Source organism: Amyelois transitella, chromosome 10 (genome assembly GCF_032362555.1).
Source record: "Amyelois transitella isolate CPQ chromosome 10, ilAmyTran1.1, whole genome shotgun sequence".
Taxonomy (NCBI): Eukaryota; Metazoa; Arthropoda; class Insecta; order Lepidoptera; family Pyralidae; genus Amyelois; species Amyelois transitella.
The window spans coordinates 7,998,901-8,018,928 of NC_083513.1; the positions used below are offsets into that span (position 1 = coordinate 7,998,901).

Sequence of the window (20,028 nt, forward strand, 5' to 3'; positions counted from 1 at the left end):
CTAATTTGAAATTGGCAAAATTTAAAAACGCATCCTAATAGTTAACGTTTACTTGTGAAATCGTTCTGAAAATTATGAGTACCTATTTCATTTTGTCATGACACTGACAGAAAATCATTGCGTTTTTTTTTTGCATTCATACATAAAAGACGCCCCTTTATTGGTGAGGTAGATAGATACTATTTATTTCGATTCTCTCCCTTCATCCACATTCATAATTCTTCATGCAAGCTCGTTGGTTGGGGTAGGTACCCACTATTATATAATTAAGTAGTTTTTAAATTCAAATTTACATAGTTTTTAAACCAGTAGAATAGTTCTATGTAAAACACAGTAACAACTATTAATATATGTATTTACTTCCTGTACTTTACAGAAACTTATCACACTGATTGTATCGAAGTTTAATTAAGCCATCAAAGCTACAATTCTGCTTCTTATATAGTCCATTAATTTTGTTATTATTATCGATTCTGTCAATAATATTTATTTGCCAGGAAATATTATTTGTAAGATGTAATTTAGTGCATGCCATACTGTAATTATTTGTGTAATTATTTGAATCAATGTTTATTAAGAGCTTCAAGTAGTTATTACCAGGGTTCTTTGCCGTTAATTAATTATCAATTTTAGGAATGTTAATGATTAGAAATGACACTGTTGCCTATAAAAATTATTAAGATAATCCATACATATAATAAAACTGTAACTCAACTTTGTCTGTACATTGAAGATATTTAAGAAAAAAAATTATAAGGGGTCTTTTTAGGGTCAATAAGAGCCAAAACAATTTTTTTTAGAATTTTTGTCTGTCTGTCTGTCTGTCTGTCTGTCCGTCTGTCTGTCTGTATGTTTGTACGCGCATCACGCAAAATCTACCGAACGGATCTGAACGAAACACGGCACAGATATAGTTAGTAACCTGGATTAGAATATAGGCTACTTTTTATCCTGAAATTCTATCCCAAGGGGATGAAATAGGGGGTGCAAGTTTGTATGGAACTTCGTAATTTTTGATTTAAATCGATATAAAAAGCTATAAATAATTATACATACATACATACATATGGTCACGTCTATATCCCTTGCGGGGTAGACAGAGCCAACAGTCTTAAAAAGGCTGAATGGCCACGTTCAGCTATTTGGCTTAATGATAGAATTGAGATTCAAATAGTGACAGGTTGCTAACCCAACGCCTAAAAAAGAATCTCAAGTTTGTAAGCCTATCCCTTAGTCGCCTTTTACGACATCCATGGAAAAGAGCTGGAGTGGTCCTATTCTTTTTTGTGTTGGTGCCGGGAACCACACGGCACTATAAATAATTAATTCTTATATTTATTATGAAGATTAAAAAAATAGCATTTTATTGATTTAATTCATTATGCTTTGTTTATTGATTTAGTTCCCGTGGTTTAGGTATTTATTTTTTGACCACCCGATACGAGATGGCGCCTCATGAGAATTTAAGAAATAACACGATTGTAGCCGCCGGCAAAATTTTTAATTAATTAAGTTTTAATTAAGTAATTTTAGTTTCGCCAGTACTTACTGTTTCACCACATCTTTAAGAAGATTTTTTTTATGTATGAGAAGATTTCTTTATGTAGGTAGTTTGACGCACCCCGCATCGGCGACGGTTGCCATGTTCCTCAAGATTAGCAGGAATAACACACATATAGCAACGTCAGTACTTACCGTTTCACCATTGATTTAGTTCCCGTGGTTTAGATATTTATTTTTTGACCACCCGATACGAGATGGCGCCACATGAGAATTTAAGAAATAACGCGATTGTAGCCGCTGGCAAATTTTTTAATTAATTAATAATTCTTTTTTCATTGGTTTAGTTTCCATGGTTAAGACATTTACTTATTTCGAGAAAATAACAGGGAATCGCATTATGGGTGGTACCACTGTATTATTTTGTGGTGATTTCCGCCAGTCTCTACCCGTAATAAGCCGAGGTACTAGAGCTGATGAAGTAAGCGCATGTCTCAAACGATCCATACTCTGGCCTCAGGTTAGGAAATTAAGTCTAACACGTAATACGTTAGGTGGTAACCCTCGAGCGCAAGAATTCTCAAATGTGTTATTTAAAATCGGTAATGGTATGTTGCCTAAATCGAACGGATTGGTGACTCTGCCAGAGAACCTCTGTCAAGTAGTCACTTCGGTGAAGGAACTTATCCATTTCGTTTATGGAGAACTATCTCAAATAATTCATCACGAGGATTCTTGGATATGCGAGCGAGCAATCCTAACACCCAAAAATGAGCAACCAGCTGCTAATAATTTAAGTATTTTGGAAAAAAAATTATATACCAATCCATAAATACAGTTTTAGATTACTATCTATAAATACAGTTTTAGATTACTATCTAAAACTGTATTTATGGATTGGTATATAATTTTTTTACTCTGGCCTCAGGTGCTACAACTTATCCGGTAGAGTTCCTTAATTCACTTTCGGCATCTGGACTGCCCGCGCATACAATTGCACTAAAAGTAGGCATTCCAATTATGTTGCTACGCAACTTAACGCCGCCGAAACGTTGTAATGGGACTCGCCTTAAAGTGGTGTCGCTTCATAACAATATTATAGAAGCTAAAATTATTACTGGTTGTGCAGCTGGTGAAATTGTTTTTATACCGCGCATTCCCCTCATTCCCAACAACTTTCCATTTCAATTTAAGCGTGTACAGTTTCCAGTGGCTATATGTTTCGCGATGACAATTAACAAATCGCAAAGTCTTGGAGCAGCCGGAGTCGACCTCAGGACGAATTGCTTCTCACACGGACAGCTCTACGTGGCTTGCTCGCGGGTCACCAGCTGTGACAGTTTATTTGTGATGTCTCCAATGGGCAAGACAGCAAATGTTGTATACAAAGAGATACTTTAACTTTCCATTATTATACTTACCTTTTTTTGTCTTTAGAATTTATTCGTTTTTTAACAGCTGCGCCCCCGGGACTTTGCTTTTGTAGGAAAAATAAATTATGTTTTATTCCAGGCATTATTCTTCCCGTGTACGTAAGTTTCATCAAAATCTATCCAGTTGAATTTGCATGATTGAATAGCATCCTCAAACACGCACTCACGTAGGCACATCTATTTTTTTGCATAATATTAGTTTATGTCAATGCAAGGCTCTTAATCTAAGCAATCTTTTTATGGAAGCGAAATTAACGCAGGCGAAGCCGCGGGCAAAAGCTAGTTAATTATAATCGACATTTTGAGATTTGTAAGTCATTAACATGACTTTTTATGGTAAAACTTCATTAAGGGAATTGAAACCATTTTTACAGGCACTACTTTTGGATGTGATATTTTTAATATATTATTTTATTCATTAATAAATTTTTCTTTTACAATGATGAATTGTTAAGATACAAAAGAAAATATAGATATCACTTAATAGAGTGAAAATAAGAAAATTAACATTTCCTACATGAACATTGAAATTGAAACCAAAGCACTTGCTTTAAGACTTCAAAATTATTATATATTTTTTTAAAGTCAATGCTTTCATAAATCAATTAGAATATCTCAGAAATCTACATCATTTATTATTTATAATTAATCACATATGAAGTTTAATTGTTGACGTTAAGGCTACAAAATTGTTTTTACGAAAACTTTTGGTGGACAGCATGCCTTATTTAAAAAATCTAACAAGCCTGCGTTCTGATAGCATCGCATCGCGTGCTGATGCCATCAGCACCGTAATGAGGCGTTCAAGAAATGTGGGAGTCTTCCAGCCCATCCCAGTGGCGACGAGGAAGTTGCCATTTGTAGTAATTCCTAGTATTGTGATAAGCTTAAGGTACATTTAATATTTTTTAGTAAAAAGTACAATAGAGAACTTCTTATGAAATCATTCAGCGAGCGTTACATGTTTGTAATTGCAATTAGGTAATTATTGATATTTTCGGACAGTTTGCAGAATTTTATTTATGTCACCTACCGTTTGATATCCTCAGCTTACGTAGAAGAAGAAGCGTAATGCAAAAGTGTCCTTCATTCCCACTTTAGAGGATCGGGAAATGGGATGTCCTCTCTTAGAACTGTTTAAACAACACTTCCCAAAGGAAGAAAGAAGTAAAGATATTTTTTTTCTACTTACGCCCTAGTTCTGGCTGTCAATCAGTAACCCCAGAGTTTTATATATATGTATGTATAGGTTTGTAATTAATGGTGATGATATCCGCTTAATAATAGTTAAACAATAGCGATACAATCCCGTATCTGGCATTTAATATAGACGTAGAATCCGACTGTTTTCCCTAATACCGCCTATTATTTCGCTCACGACGCGACCTTTTGGTCTTTAGATGAAGATGTTGCGTAAAATGCAAATGCAGGAGGATGAGCCACACAATATTTATGTAAACACTTTCACGTATTGTGGGTAAATCTTAGACTGTACAACTGAATCTTTAATTTGTTTAACAGTTTTCCTGTATTTTTTTCTGATGTGTTTTCGACTTTAGGGGTTGGAACTTAAAAGCGATCATTAAGTACATGTTCTTTGCTATTATTTAATTTTTAAAGGTTTTTTCTTCTCATATCAGATGATTCTTTTAAAAAGAAAGAGGCGGCCTTTGCGTTTCTTAGCAAGAAAATATTTTACAATGCGTCTGATAAAGGTTTCATTAGTAGTTTTTACAGAAAGATTTAGGGACTTGAAAAAGCTGTATCCACATCTAGAACAAGTTCTTGTTATTATACTAAAATGAGATTTGTTTAAATCTGTGCTTATTAAAAACAGCTAGTATAGTTACCAATAAATTCTTACCTCTTTGGATTTAACCCAGATTCTGCGGATTATATGAATAACTAAACAAACTACACAGCAGCGGTTTAGATTACCGATAAAATGTATATTTTCATGCTAAAATACACGCATAATCTACATTATTACCTGGTCTTGTACTTGTGATGCATAATTTATTATTAAAATTGGTAAAAGGAGTTTATTAATTATAAAGTCATATCTTAAATTTTTCTTTTTGAATTAAAGTTAAGAATCTTAAATGCTTTAAATAGAAAAAATAGGTACATTAGTATAATAGAGTGCGAGTAGATATGGTTGTTAGCAAAAGTAATGTAAAAAGTTATTTTTCAACAGACTTATCAAAATTAATGACCATTATTTCAGTGCCTAAAGAAATGGATTACTTGTAGAAAATATTTTTACAATTATTAGTGCCGTGTGGTTCACGGCTTTAATACAAAAAAAATTGGATAGCATCTAGCATCGTCACTATTTGAATCTCAATTTTATCATTAAGCCAACAGCTGAACGTGGCCTATCAGTCTTTTCAAGACTGTTGGCTCTGTCTTCCCTGTAAGGGATTAGACGTGACTAAATGTTTGTATGTTATATTAACGAATGTAATTTTACAATTCTTCAATTATATTTTGAAGAAAAAACCTTTTCAAACATATTTGAAAAGGTTGTTTCTTCTAACACGAAATTATTAGCACTTGCCGTTGAGAAATAAACACATTTCGTGTCTTGTATCTTACGCTGACGAAATGCAAGTCTAGCTAATAAAAGGTAACTCAAATTATGTTTGGAAGGCGTCATGCTAAATCAGACTTAGATACTTACTTGATTAAAGCTAAATTTGCTTGAAGACTTATGGACACGTTTTACCTCTGACTTGTAAAAGATCAAGACACATAATCTAATTCTCTGTTCTTACAGGTTGTCATGTTGTAAAGGACAGTATTTTAAAGTATATATACGTATATATGATTTTTGGTTTCTTAAATACTGATACATACATCCATATGTATGTACCATTCACGTCTATATCCCTTGCGGGGTAGACAAAGCCAACAGTCTTGAAAAGACTGAATGGCCACGTTCAGCTATTTTGCATAATGATAGAAATGAGATTCAATTAGTGACAGGTTGCTAGCCCATCGCCTAAAAGAGAATCCCAAGTTTGTAAGCCTATCCCTTAGTCGCCTTTTACGAAATCCATGGGAAAGAGATGGAACTATTCTTTTTTGTTAATAATATTATGACGTAGAACGCCTTTGAATATATTATCAACAAAGAAAGCATAATCAATAAGCGAAATTCCTCAAATCTGCATCATTATTATTAAGGCATTTGTATGTGTGACTAATGTTTCATTCATCATGTACTAATACCGATAGGAATTATGTACGCAAGCGGAAATTTATGAGAACATACCTTTTATTTCTGGCGTTGCGTCTGTGGTTACAGGAAGGGCACATCGTAATCTGTATAGCTATACAGCCAAATGTGGCTTTTCAGTGTTTTAAAACGGTTGGCTCGGTCTACCCCGCAAGAGACTATATGTTTGTTCGCGTTTGCATACATTAAATACATGCAACACGATAGTTTATTAGTATTTATTCCAATATTGTTCAACAAACCTCTCTAGATGTTCCTACATCGCATCTCAGATTATGATTCAATATCATCCTAAATTTTCTATCATTGTAAAACTTATATCCAGTATTAAAAGTAATTAAATCTTAACGTATTTATCTATGTCCAATCAACACTATCTTGTGACCTCACTTCCAAAGGGCTTATGCGGTGGGAACGCCCGCTGTGGCTTTGATAATTTAATTAGATTTACAGATAAACAAAATGCCAGGTCATTCTAATAGGCAGCCAACGAATTAGCTAAGTAGGATGGGATAGAAAATTACTTCCGACGTCCCGATCACATCCTCACCACTCTGGAAAGGAGCGCGGAGTACGCCCTTGACCATTGACCGTGGATTGGGTGAATGAAGTTTTTACACGGAACGTGGCCCTTCTATCTCCTAAACCCGTAACGCCTGTAGGTTTCCTCACGATGTTTTCCCTTACCGTAAGAGCATGGGTTAGTATTCTAAGAAATGTGTATAACATTGAAAATAGCCATTGGTACATGCCCGATGTGGTATTGATCTTTGCCTTTTTGCGTATCACGCATTTTAACCGCATTTTACCGATTCGACTAAAAACTAGAATATAAACTTCGGCATAGACAATCATAGATAGATATCCTACTACTATTATAAAGGCGAAAGTTTGTATGGATGTTTGTTACTCTTTCACGCAAAAACTACTAAACCGATAACGATGAAATTTGGTATGTAGGTAGCTGAAGACCTAGAATAACATATAGGCTACTTTTTATCTCGGAGTTCCCGCGGGATTGATAGGGTTTCCATGCGAACGAAGTCGCGGGCGGCCCCTTAGTGACTAATAAAGGGCATATTTTCTTATTCCGTATTTGAAACTTTGAGAATGTTAGCAACCTTTTTCGAGGGCAGGATCTTAAAACAATGGACTCATTAGTCAACCTTTAGTTCATTAATTCGTAGACATGCTTGCATTGTGAGATTTCAGCAAAAGCCGCGTGTGGTCGGTTTGTAAAGGCACACACTGACGGGTAGCATTCGGTTTGAGTTTTGATTTATTTTGTTGAGAAATATTATAGGTAGATGAAAACCATGAATTCGATTTCCAATTTACAGGTCCTTGGAGACATTTTAACTTTCTGTATATTATCGAATTTTGGAACTGCATAGAAACAATTATTTTATTTTCTTTTTTTTTATTCTGAGGTCTTAGTGATTAATTTTGTATCAGCGAATTGCCATTAAAATATATTTTTTCGAAACTTGCATGTGACTGACATACATCTCTACATAAGGGTTTCCTAAACTGTCAACAATTTTAGACATTATGTTCGGTTGTTTCCTTGTATTTACATCATCAACGGTCAACATTCTATCACATCACAATCCATTGCATCTTTCAATTGCACGATTTATTTTTTTTAAATAAAATTTTACTTGGAAGTTCACGGAAGTCTATGTTTATATTCTAAACAATTATATACGACATCTTATTAATGATACTTTATGTTTTCGTCATCTGTCGGAAAATGCTGTCTATCAGTGCGCTGCATTATTTAGCAATTATCGCTATAGTGCATCAATCATGGATTGGCAGCGCACAATCAGCGCCCGTGGCTCCGATGGGAGGACGCGGAACCCCGATCAGGAGATAGCTAAAGGTTGATCGTTTGCAATAGGGCATTTGATATCGCTTAGCTTTTAAATGTATTACAAACTTTAGTTCATTTTTGTAAAAAGAAAGACGCATCTTCTTCTTTGCGTAGTTTTTTTATATAATCTTCTTGCTACCAAGTTCCATTGCTTGCTTACCGAGAGGAGCCTGTGATCTGGCTCTGACCATAAACCTGTAGTGAGTTAGTCAGATTTTTTATACAAAACGGTTCTCGACTTGAGCCTTCATTGACACATAAGTACGAGTTTTTTTTTACACGATGTCTTCCAAAGTTATACCACTTATTAGTTAATGAGAAACGGATACAAACAAGTAAACAAATAATCTCCGTTGTGTAATAGTAATAAAGGAAATATGCTAGATGCACCTTACTGTACCGGAAGACCTACGAAGTTGAACCGAAGTCAGAACTTATCGCTTATAGGCAAATTACAAACGGTATTACAATGAAAAGGCATTACAGAACGTGCTAGGAAAACTATAATTTCGCCTGGAATTTGTATTGTAAGCCCCATCCCCCATTGTTCCCGGGTATTCTCACGTGCCCCGATAAATGTGTATGTCCATTGTATTAGAGGTATTATTGAGATTAGTTATAGGGAATTAGGAATCTTAAGAGAATGTTTGCGATTTAAATGTTAGTGATTCTAAAGAGCATTAAATAATCTTTTTTAATTATATGCCCCTGTCACCTCTGTCACAAGAGGACACAGACAGACTGGTCAACTAACATTTCCACCCAACCGTTGGGTGTTGAGATTTGAAATTTGATTTGTACATTCCTAGGTGATCAAGGGCACTAACAAAGATTCCTTCGAAATCATTCGAACTTCGCTAACAGCGGCCAGACTCTGTTTTCAGGTATTTCGCAAAATGTTTTCGTAATGCTCTCTTATTTTCCTAGATACCTGTAGTAAAAATGTTTGCGTTACACCCGAAACTACTAGGCGTAGAAAAATTAAATTGGTATGTAAGTTGTGGGTTCCTTTCTCCTTCATGGGCAGACTGTGATAAGAATTTTAGTTTGCTGTAAGTATTAAGTCAGTCCGATGAAGTACCAAGTACGAAGTTGCGGGCCAAAGCTAGTTTTAAATAAGACCTTTTTATTATAAATAATAAATAAATAAAATAAAATGTTTTTATTTCAGATTTGCATCCATAGTGTTAGTAACCATTGAAACTTAAAAATATGTTAGTGACTTAATTATCCTTCGTCAATATTTCTCAAGCCGCGGAAACATATTTCTAATGGACTTCCGTCGTGTAAGTTATTGCGAAATATAATGAATTCACACGCCGTGGGCTTCACAAAAGAAGTCATCAATCAATGGTCTGCAAATCATCACCTTTAAGTAAGAAGCGGAAATCTCAACTTCAACATAGTGAATGTAAATATAGTATGGTACAGAAAGATAGATCGTTTATAGATTTGGTTTGCAAGGTCGGAAGCTATTTAAAAAAAATAATGTATGTAACGTGATTTTCTATAGTGTACGGTTCTAATAACTGTTAAATTGTATAAAAGAATAAACCATAATTCATTTCTTATACACGCCTGAATTTTATAAACTTCTAACGAAGTGCCAATTCCTTGTCAGTTTTACTGTGTGATTTAAAAAAAGATGTAATGACCCGTTGAACAATAATTTTTTTGTTGTGTTAATCAGTTGAGATTATCTTTAAAACTAATGTGATAGTGGTGAGCTTCGATTGAATTTGAATGATTAATAGATATATTTGAAAGTAATATACGTTGCATTATTATTCATTCATATAATCACGTCTATATACCTTGCGAGGTAGACGGAGCCAGCACTCATGAAAGACAGTTTAGATAGAATTGAGATTCAAACAGTGACAGGTCACAGGACCTATAAGAAAAATCCCAAGTTTATAAGCCTAACCCTTAGTCGCCTTTTACGACATTCATAAGAAAGAGATGGAATGGTCCTATTCCTTTTTATTTTGGTGTCGGCAACCACACGGCCCTAGTACATTTATGCTTATTTTCGCTCTACAACTGAATGATATATTATTAGTCTCGTAATTCCTTTGGGATTTAAAATCGTGAGCCTCGAGTGATAAGAAAACGCCATAACCACAGGACTTTTAAGGCTTAAACGTATAGACTGTGACACAAAAGAAATGCGATCCTAAACAAACTGTAATAGACCACAAAATATAAATTAGAATAATAATCATTGTAAGTTATAGTCGCACTCATTATGCAGTAGATACCTTTGAGCCCTTGGGCGTCTCATAAAGATCATAGAACATCCTGGACCTCAGACAGTGCCTTGTTAAATATGTAAAAACTCTGTACCGGTCGTAAATCCTAAAAAGACATTGCATAGTAAGCGGGTTTGCGAAATAAAAGCAACGATGGAAATTATAGATCGCTGATCTTGGCTTGCGGCGTTTGAATTTGATTCTTTGAAATTTCTTTGTCAAGATAATAATAACAATAAATATACATAAAAACAGATATTTATTAACAAGTCTAATTATTTACTCAATAATGGAATCTAGATTTTAATAGTAAAAGCCAATCATACGTTGCAAATTTAAATTTTCTATTGAAAAACCTACAGGTTTTGAAATGCATGCTCTGTTGTTAGAGAGATGCCGCTTAACCAGTGAACCTGGCATTAAATTAGCTTAAATTTATTGTTTCTCATCCAAGTCTTGTGTGGGTTTGGCTTAACTTATTCTTTCGTGTGAAATCAACGCCTCGTATACCTACTCGTCACCATATTCTTTGTAATGAGATTACGACAGTTGGAACAGAAGTGGGCCACTGATCGCAATACCTCATAATACTATTAAATGTTATGTTTGATTTCAATATTCTATTGACCTGACGATTTGACAACAAAACTGATTCTAAATTTGTGTATTTGTTTGTTCGTACAAATCATCAAAATGCGATCATTGATTTTGGGGTTGAGTGAAGAAACTGATTGACTGACTAACTTGGGTATCAATGCATGATTGCACATCCCGCTGCGTCTAGAGAGAGATTTTAATTTGGCATCCCGTTGACGTTTCCGTGATATTTGTGATAAATGTGTCACGTCTAAATTCTTCGAGGGGAAGATAGAGCCAACAGTCTCGCAAAGACTGAAAGGTCACGTTCAATTGTTATGGTTTAATAATGGTATTGAGATTAAATTTGCAACAAGTTGCTAGCACATCGCCTTAAAGTAGAATCCCAAGTTTGTCCCAAATTTTCCCTTAGTCACCTTTTATGACATCCATGGGAAAGATACGGAGTGGTCCTTTTATAAAATTTCGCGAACAACACGCTAGAACCAAGGGCCAGAAGAAAATAAATGAGTTATATAAGTAGTTAATAATTTATGCGGCACATACTAACTCAACCACTATGATTACACTTATGTTATTGTTGGTGACTTATCATAGTTCGTGGTAGGCAGAGACTAACATCCCTTAGGCGGGCCCAACGCAGTTGTTCATAAAGCAAGTCTACTTTTATGTCATATCGCTGTGGGGGCTCTTAGGTTTACATGAAGAGAAAAGGCGTATATGTTAATTTCATTTGTGACATACTTATGATACGAGTACTATATAGTATTGTGTTTGTAAAATATGATTGCTTTATTTATGAATATGCTAAGGTAAGAAAATATGAGTATTAGGAATACTCAAAGTCAAGGCACTAGGTAAACCAAAAGTATTTATTTTGTAGTTTAAATAAAAATGCCAGTCTTCATTTGGTTATTGTTTATACTTACATACATACTATCTCGGTTCTATCCCTTATGACGAATGATGAGATCACCTAAACAAAGGTTTCTAAAAAAAAAGGTTTTATAAAATGAGCTAAGCTCCAGGTGAAACCTACTTTCTCTTTAGTCGTCCATACATATAATAAAACTGTAACTCAACTTTGTCTGTACATTGAAGATATTTAAGAAAAAAATTTATAAGGGGTCTTTTTAGGGTCAATAGAAGCCAAAACAATTTTTTTTAGAATTTTTGTCTGTCTGTCTGTCTGTCTGTATGTTTGTACGCGCATCACGCAAAATCTACCGAACGGATCTGAACGAAATTCGGCACAGATATAGTTAGTAACCTGGATTAGAATATAGGCTACTTTTTATCCTGAAATTCTATCCCAAGGGGATGAAATAGGGGGTGCAAGTTTGTATGGAACTTCGTCATTTTTGATTTGAATCGATATAAAAAGCTATAAATAATTATACATACATACATACATATGATCACGTCTATATCCCTTGCGGGGTAGACAGAGCCAACAGTCTTAAAAAGGCTGAATGGCCACGTTCAGCTTTTTGGCTTAATGATAGAATTGAGATTCAAATAGTGACAGGTTGCTAACCCAACGCCTAAAAAAGAATCCCAAGTTTGTAAGCCTATCCTTTAGTCGCCTTTTACGACATCCATGGAAAAGAGCTGGAGTGGTCCTATTCTTTTTTGTGTTGGTGCCGGGAACCACACGGCACTATAAATAATTAATTCTTATATTTATTATAATGATTAAAAAAATAGCATTTTATTTATTTAATTCATTATGCTTTGTTTATTGATTTAGTTCCCGTGGTTTAGGTATTTATTTTTTGACCACCCGATACGAGATGGCGCCTCATGAGAATTTAACACTTTACAGGACAGTACGGTTATAGCAGTGTGCTAAAAACTTAGAAGGTTGACAGCCCGGGCACCGCAGTCGTTTTAAAAGATAGCGTAAAGAGCGCTACGGTGGACACCGTGCTACGTTCATACTATCATTGTAAAGAACAAGATTTACTGTCTATCTACAAGTTATTCAAACATTGTTACTGTCAAATCTAAGAACTGAAATACATACATATTTACATCGTGTAGAACCACAATAAAGTAGTTGATATAGTGACACCACAGCAATAGCCGTTTAGTTCGCCTAGAACATTCTTTGAAACATCAAGTCAGTGTCGCAAAAATTTGTGACAGAAAACGTAAGTATTTTACTCATTCTTATAAGATTCATATGTACATATGTTGTTATAAAATATAGTATCGATACTAATGCCATTACACAAATCTCGAACTTACTTTGGGGCTAGCTCAATTTGTGTGATTTGCTCAAGTTCACTTTTTGTCATAGATGAATAAAGACGAAGAGAATAATCAAAAAACTGTTGGAGGATGTGTCGACCCCGGAAGATACCGACGATGATAGTTTATTTGAAACATCAGAAAATACTGAAACAGACCCTTTTGAGGCTAACTAACCGTCTTGTTGGTTTAAGTTTCTATTTATAATAACAGTCCGGTTGTACCGTACAGCGGGTATGCCCGTAGCTACAGACGTATATTGATATTTTAGTAGTCATTTTAATAAGTACTGCTATAGACGTGGTGATTTTTTGTATGAAAAACCGGAGTGTCACCCTGTGTAATTTGAGTTCAGTATTCTGTCCTGTAAAGGGTTAAGAAATAACACGATTGTAGCCGCCGGCAAAATTTTTAATTAATTAAGTTTTAATTAAGTAATTTTAGTTTCGCCAGTACTTACTGTTTCACCACATCTTTAAGAAGATTTTTTTTTTATGTATGAGAAGATTTTTTATGTAGGTAGTTTGACGCACCCCGCATCGGCGACGGTTGCCATGTTCCTCAAAATTAGCAGGAATAACACACATATAGCAACGTCAGTACTTACCGTTTCACCATTGATTTAGTTCCCGTGGTTTAGATATTTATTTTTTGACCACCCGATACGAGATGGCGCCACATGAGAATTTACGAAATAACGCGATTGTAGCCGCTGGCAAATTTTTTAATTAATTAAAAATTCGTTTTTCATTGATTTAGTTTCCATGGTTAAGACATTTACTTATTTGGAGAAAATAACAGGGAATCGCATTATAGGTGGTACCACTGTATTATTTTGTGGTGATTTCCGCCAGACTCTACCCGTAATAAGCCGAGGTACTAGAGCTGATGAAGTAAGCGCATGTCTCAAACGATCCATACTCTGGCCTCAGGTTAGGAAATTAAGTCTAACACGTAATATGAGAGCTCAGTTGGGTGGTAATCCTCGAGAGCAAGAATTCTCAGATGTGTTATTAAATATCGGTAATGGTACGTTGCCTGAATCGAACGGGTTGGTGACTCTGCCAGATAACTTCTGTCAAGTAGTCACTTCGCTGGAGGAACTTATCCATTTCGTTTATGGAGACCTATCCATATCCATACATATAATAAAACTGTAACTGAACTTTGTCTGTACATTGAAGATATTTAAGAAAAAAAATTTTAAGTGGTCTTTTTAGGGTCAATAGAAGCCAAAACAATTTTTTTTAGAATTTTTGTCTGTCTGTCTGTCTGTCTGTCCGTCTGTCTGTCTGTATGTTTGTACGCGCATCACGCAAAACCTACCGAACGGATTTGAACGAAATTCGGCACAGATATAGCTATTAACCTGGATTAGAATATAGGCTACTCTTTATCCTGAAATTCTATCCCAAGGGGAAGAAATAGGGGGTGCAAGTTTGTATGGAACTTCGTCATTTTTGAATCGATATAAAGAGCTATAAATAATTAATTATCATATTTATAATAATAAAATAATAATATAATATAATATATAATATATATATATATATAATATATAATAATAATACATATAATAAAACTGTAACTGAACTTTGTCTGTACATTGAAGATATTTAAGAAAAAAAATTATAAGTGGTCTTTTTAGGGTCAATAGAAGCCAAAACAATTTTTTTTAGAATTTTTGTCTGTCTGTCTGTTTGTCTGTCTGTCTGTCCGTCTGTCTGTCTGTATGTTTGTACGCGCATCACGCAAAACCTACCTAACGGATTTGAACGAAATTCGGCACAGATATAGCTATTAACCTGGATTAGAATATAGGCTACTTTTTATCCTGAAATTCTATCCCAAGGGGAAGAAATAGGGGGTGCAAGTTTGTATGGAACTTCGTCATTTTTGAATCGATATAAAGAGCTATAAATAATTAATTATCATATTTATAATGATGATGATTAAAAAAATAGCATTTTATTGATTCAATTCATTATGCTTTGTTTTTTGATTAAGTTCCCGTGGTTTAGATATTTATTTTTTTTCCCACCCGATACGAGATGGCGCCTCATGAGAATTTAAGAAATAACACGATTGTAGCCGCTGGCAAAATTTTCTATTTATTAGAAATTCTTTTTTTCATTGATTTAGTTTCGCCAGTTCTTACCGTTTCACCACATCTTTGAGAAGATTTTTTTTTATGTAGGTAGTTTGACGCGCCCCGCATCGGCGACAATGCATCGCTCAAGATTAGCAGGAATAACACACAATGTAGTAACGCCAGTACTTACCGTTTCACCATTGATTTAGTTCCCGTGGTTTAGATATTTATTTTTTGACTACCCGATACGAGATGGCGCCACATGAGAATTAAAAGTATTATTATAGTTTACAAAAAAAAAGGGCAATTCGAGCTATCTACGGCTTAAAACAAATAGATTCACTTAGAGATTTTTTCAAAACCCTTAATATTTTAACATTGCCCTCACAATACATTTTCGCTTCATAACAATATTATAGAAGCTAAAATTCTTACTGGTTGTGCAGCTGGTGAAATTATTTTTATACCACGCATTCACCTCATTCCCAACAACTTTCCATTTTAATTTAAGCGCTTCCAGTGGCTATATGTTTCGCGATGACAATTAACAAATTGCAAGGTCAAACGCTTGGAGCAGCCGGAGTCGACCTCAGGACGAATTGCTTCTCACACGGACAGCTCTACGTCGCTTTCCGCGGGTCAGCAGCTGTGACAGTTTATTTGTGATGTCTCCAATGGGCAAGACAGCAAATGTCGTATACAAAGAGTTACTTTAATTTTCCATTATTATAATTTCCTTTTTTTGTCTTTAGAATTTATTTGTTTTTTAACAGCTGCGCCCCCGGGACTTTGCTTTTGTAAGAAAAATAAACTATGTTCTATTCCAGGCATTATTCTTCCCGTGTACGTAAGTTTCATCAAAATCCATCCAGTAGAATTTTCGTGATTGAATAGCATCCTCAAACACGCACTCACGTAGGTACATCAATTTTTTTGCATAATCTCTACTAATATTATAAAGCTGAAGAATTTGTTTGTTTGTTTGAAGGCGCGTATCTCAGGAATTACTGGTTCGAATTTAAAAAATTCTTTTTGTGTCTAATAGACCATTTATCGAGGAAGGCTTTAGGCTATTTATTATCACGCTGCAACTATTAGGAGCGAAGAAATAATGAAAAATGTGAAAAAAACGGGGAAAATTATTCCTCCTTGAGGGCTTCAAAGATGCACAAAATAACTATTCCACGCGGACGAAGTCGCGGGCACAGCTAGTTTTTTATTATAATCTTAAACTTTAAATGACTTGTCGTATGTGTCTTCTGAAGTGATATACATTCACAATTTTTTTATATGATTGTGCAGTTATGAATGGATACCGACGAATTGAAAATTTCCTTTTCTGAAGTTGATACCGACAATGTTTGTATTGCTTTAATCAAGCCCCATACAAAAACCGATTAATTTGTCGTCGTTTATTGATTAATGGTCGAGTAGGTACTATAAATGAGAACATTATTATCTGTTTTACCTTGCCCAGTATGGAAAGGCAAGAAAATAATATAATTTTGAAGAATATTATTGGAATATATTTGGATATCAAATAGTCTGAGATTTTATTAATTAATCCTTTTGTTTTTATCATTATTATACAAGAATCTATGTAACACAATTCGAAATCATAATTATTGATAAAAAAAAATACAGATATGTATGTGGGACTAAATTATACAGATTGAGCTAGCCTCAGCAGTAAAAGGCTAGTGAATACTAATTGAACGATTCTATATTTATGTTAAATACTTATAATGATACTACATCCAAAACCCAGGCTAACCGAAAATTCGTTTTACGTTGCCTGACCGAGGTTCGAACCCGAGCTTTGCTTCAGAGGTTAATACTACTCCTGCGGCAAATAAACCACCTATTCCTGGATCTATTTATAGCCGGACAAGACAAGTGAATATTTAATAAACAGGAATTTGTCTCGTACATGTTTTCTATTACCAATATTAAATAGCTGTACTATTTGTATGCTGACTTGTAGATACGAGATATTTGAACGAAGCAGGGTGGGCAACTAGTAAATCATAACAAGGGACCCGCCTTCCGTGCGTGGGTGGCGCCGATAAATAAGATAAATTTGTGTGACGATCGGTGTTGCCTTTCAAGTTTAATTGTAGATTTAATGTTTTTTTAGTTTTTGACATCACAATCTACAGTTCTATTTTTTATTAGATTTATGAAAAAAAAAATTGGTTCGATGAAGAATGTTATACAATAAGCTTATTCCTTTTAATGAGTTAAAAAAACGTTTGTTCAATATACAAAAGAGATTTACAGTTTGCTACAGGACTTATTTGCCATAACATTTAGCCATTGAAAGCATGAACTGAACTTCCAGTCTTTTAAAAATGGTGGGATCTGTCTTACCCGTGATTGTATGTATGTACACTATTTTTTAAAGCTAGTTTTCTTTACATTGTAGTTGGCAATACCAGTGACGATACAACACTGGTTAACAAGGTGGATTGCAATCTTCGTGCATTCTTCGTAGATTTGTTGTAGGAAATACCTTTTATGTCGACGTGACAACTAACGTTAACAACGCAGAGGAAATTCCTCGTCTTTTTGATCTTAGATTGGAGCTGAAATGCAAGTAATGCGAGAGTTTGTTATAAGCTCATTTCTGTAGCTGGTAACAACGAAACCTTAGTTTAAACATCTTGAGGTAATATCTTCAATTAAGTAGGAACATATTTTTCTTTTCTGGGTATACGTACTATTAGCATACCAGATTTAAATTTGGACCAAGCCAACACATCTGATAAAACCGCATTCAAAACGGCACAATAGTTTTCGCGTGATATATATGTACATATGTAGAACCCTCATCGATTTTTTTACAATATATTTAAAGTATGGGCATCGGTCCAATTTTATTATATTTAAGGATATATAGATTTATGTCCATTCCACTAACATAATGGGTTATGCAAATTTTATTATTTACAACAATGTAGATACTATAAATTGCCACATGTTTTGAATAACTGCGATTTAATGAACTTGTAAAACTTGATCCAGTTACATTCGGAAATAAACAGGCAAACATTAAATAGCTGATTATTATCTCTGTATATATAATTATATTGTAATGGTCATTTATTAACTAATAAAATTCGGGTTATACATGTGTATCCAATTGCCTATTTAACAAGATATATTGTTAAATAATATGCCCATTAAAGGGCAAGTCTTACACCTTTTGAGACATCTTTTGGACAATATTGCATAGTTTTTAAAATCGTGCTGGCTCCTTTTGCCTACTCTTAGATGCATTAATTTTTTGCGTAACACCATTTGTCAACTTACGAATATGTCATCTGAATTCCATCCAAGATTATTATAGAAGAAGAAGAAGAAGTATTGTCAAAAAACATACAAAATAACCTTTTTATGTAGCTGGTTTTATATGGACAGGTGTATCTGCTTCATTGTAACTTACGAGCACACAATACTTTCACCTTTTTAATGAACTTACTTCTATTTAAGTCGGTAAACTAAATGTGTCATGATTTTTGTGTCCGCTTGTGGGACTTCATCTTGTAAATGGTATTATCCAGATTACTGTGACCAGCATACGGCTTGCTCAAGGTCATTACGTTTGTCTAATATCATAGAATTGACAGTTTCATAATACAAGTTTTATAGGTATTTAAGGTTTTGGTACAAGACTGGTAAGCGGTTATGAGTCATATACCTTAAACATAGAATTTAGAATAAAATAAAACAATAGAAATGTTAAGTACTAATGAATGTGACGTCGCCACGACGCAATTGATAGTTGTGACTCCGAAACGATTCCCTTTGACCTCGATATAGGAGTCAAAATTTTATATATACCGACGCAGACTCTGCGGTCTGGTCTCTTTGTCGCCTTGTACCCCTTTTTGTGATCTCCAATATACATACATGTAGAATTTCTCACAATGTTTTCCTTCACAGGAGCATCAGTTAGCAATCAAACTTATGTACATTTTTAAAAAATCGTGGGTACATAGCTGCGATTAAATGAAAACCTGGGTCATCTTGCGTGTCGCGCGTTTATATTCAGGCGCCTTAACCGTTCGACCACCGACTCTCTCAACTTGGATCATAGCTACATATTCTGTCGTCTGAATGTCAGATGTTTTCCCAAGCATAAAAGCCGCCTTTGTATCAAAGATAAATTAATTACAGAACGGACATCTCATTAGATTCAGCATTACTATTTCCCAACAGATTAGGACTATGATTCCCACGGAAGAGGGCCTGGGCGAAATCTATTATACATAAAGCTTTGTTAATTCCTTCATACAAGAAATATTCTCATGACATTATTAGAAACAATTGATGTTCAATATCATTGACATCATTGGATATGGTTTTACGTGTACAGTTTTTGTCGGATAATCATCGTCTCACAATCAGTATATTTCACATGGCCTTAATGCAATTAAGAAAACTACTTGATGAAAACCGAAGTTCTGTTAATACTATTTAATTTTTAATAGCCCTAGATTTTGTAGGGAGCCCAGAAAGGATGCGTTGAGAAAAAGCTAACACGAGAACATCGCTACTAATCTCCCATAATTAGGCGAATATACATAGTTATGGAGATAAATATAAAAACCTAGTTATTTGAACAACCATATGAAGGTAAAGCACTGCGTTTAAAGAACATAAAACTGATTTAAGTTATCTTTGTTCCAGTGAGATGGCGCGGTGGAGCGCGCTGATCCAGCATGGAAACTTCATTTGGTTCATTCTTCTCGGCTTACTTCTGTGTACGGAGGCGACACCTG

At 34.6% G+C, this 20,028-nt stretch overlaps 1 protein-coding gene across 2 annotated transcripts in view; it reads left to right on the forward strand.

Annotated features, from left to right (window-relative positions):
* The window catches only part of LOC106136403 (cadherin-99C), a 142,249-nt gene that overhangs the window by 99,888 nt on the left and 22,333 nt on the right, over positions 1 to 20,028 (forward strand). For both annotated transcript variants that reach the window (XM_013336946.2, XM_013336945.2), the window contains one exon: positions 19,937 to 20,028. In XM_013336946.2, the coding sequence (XP_013192400.2) occupies positions 19,941 to 20,028 (88 nt within the window). In that variant the 5' untranslated portion in view covers positions 19,937 to 19,940. The remainder of the gene's footprint in view (positions 1 to 19,936) is intronic.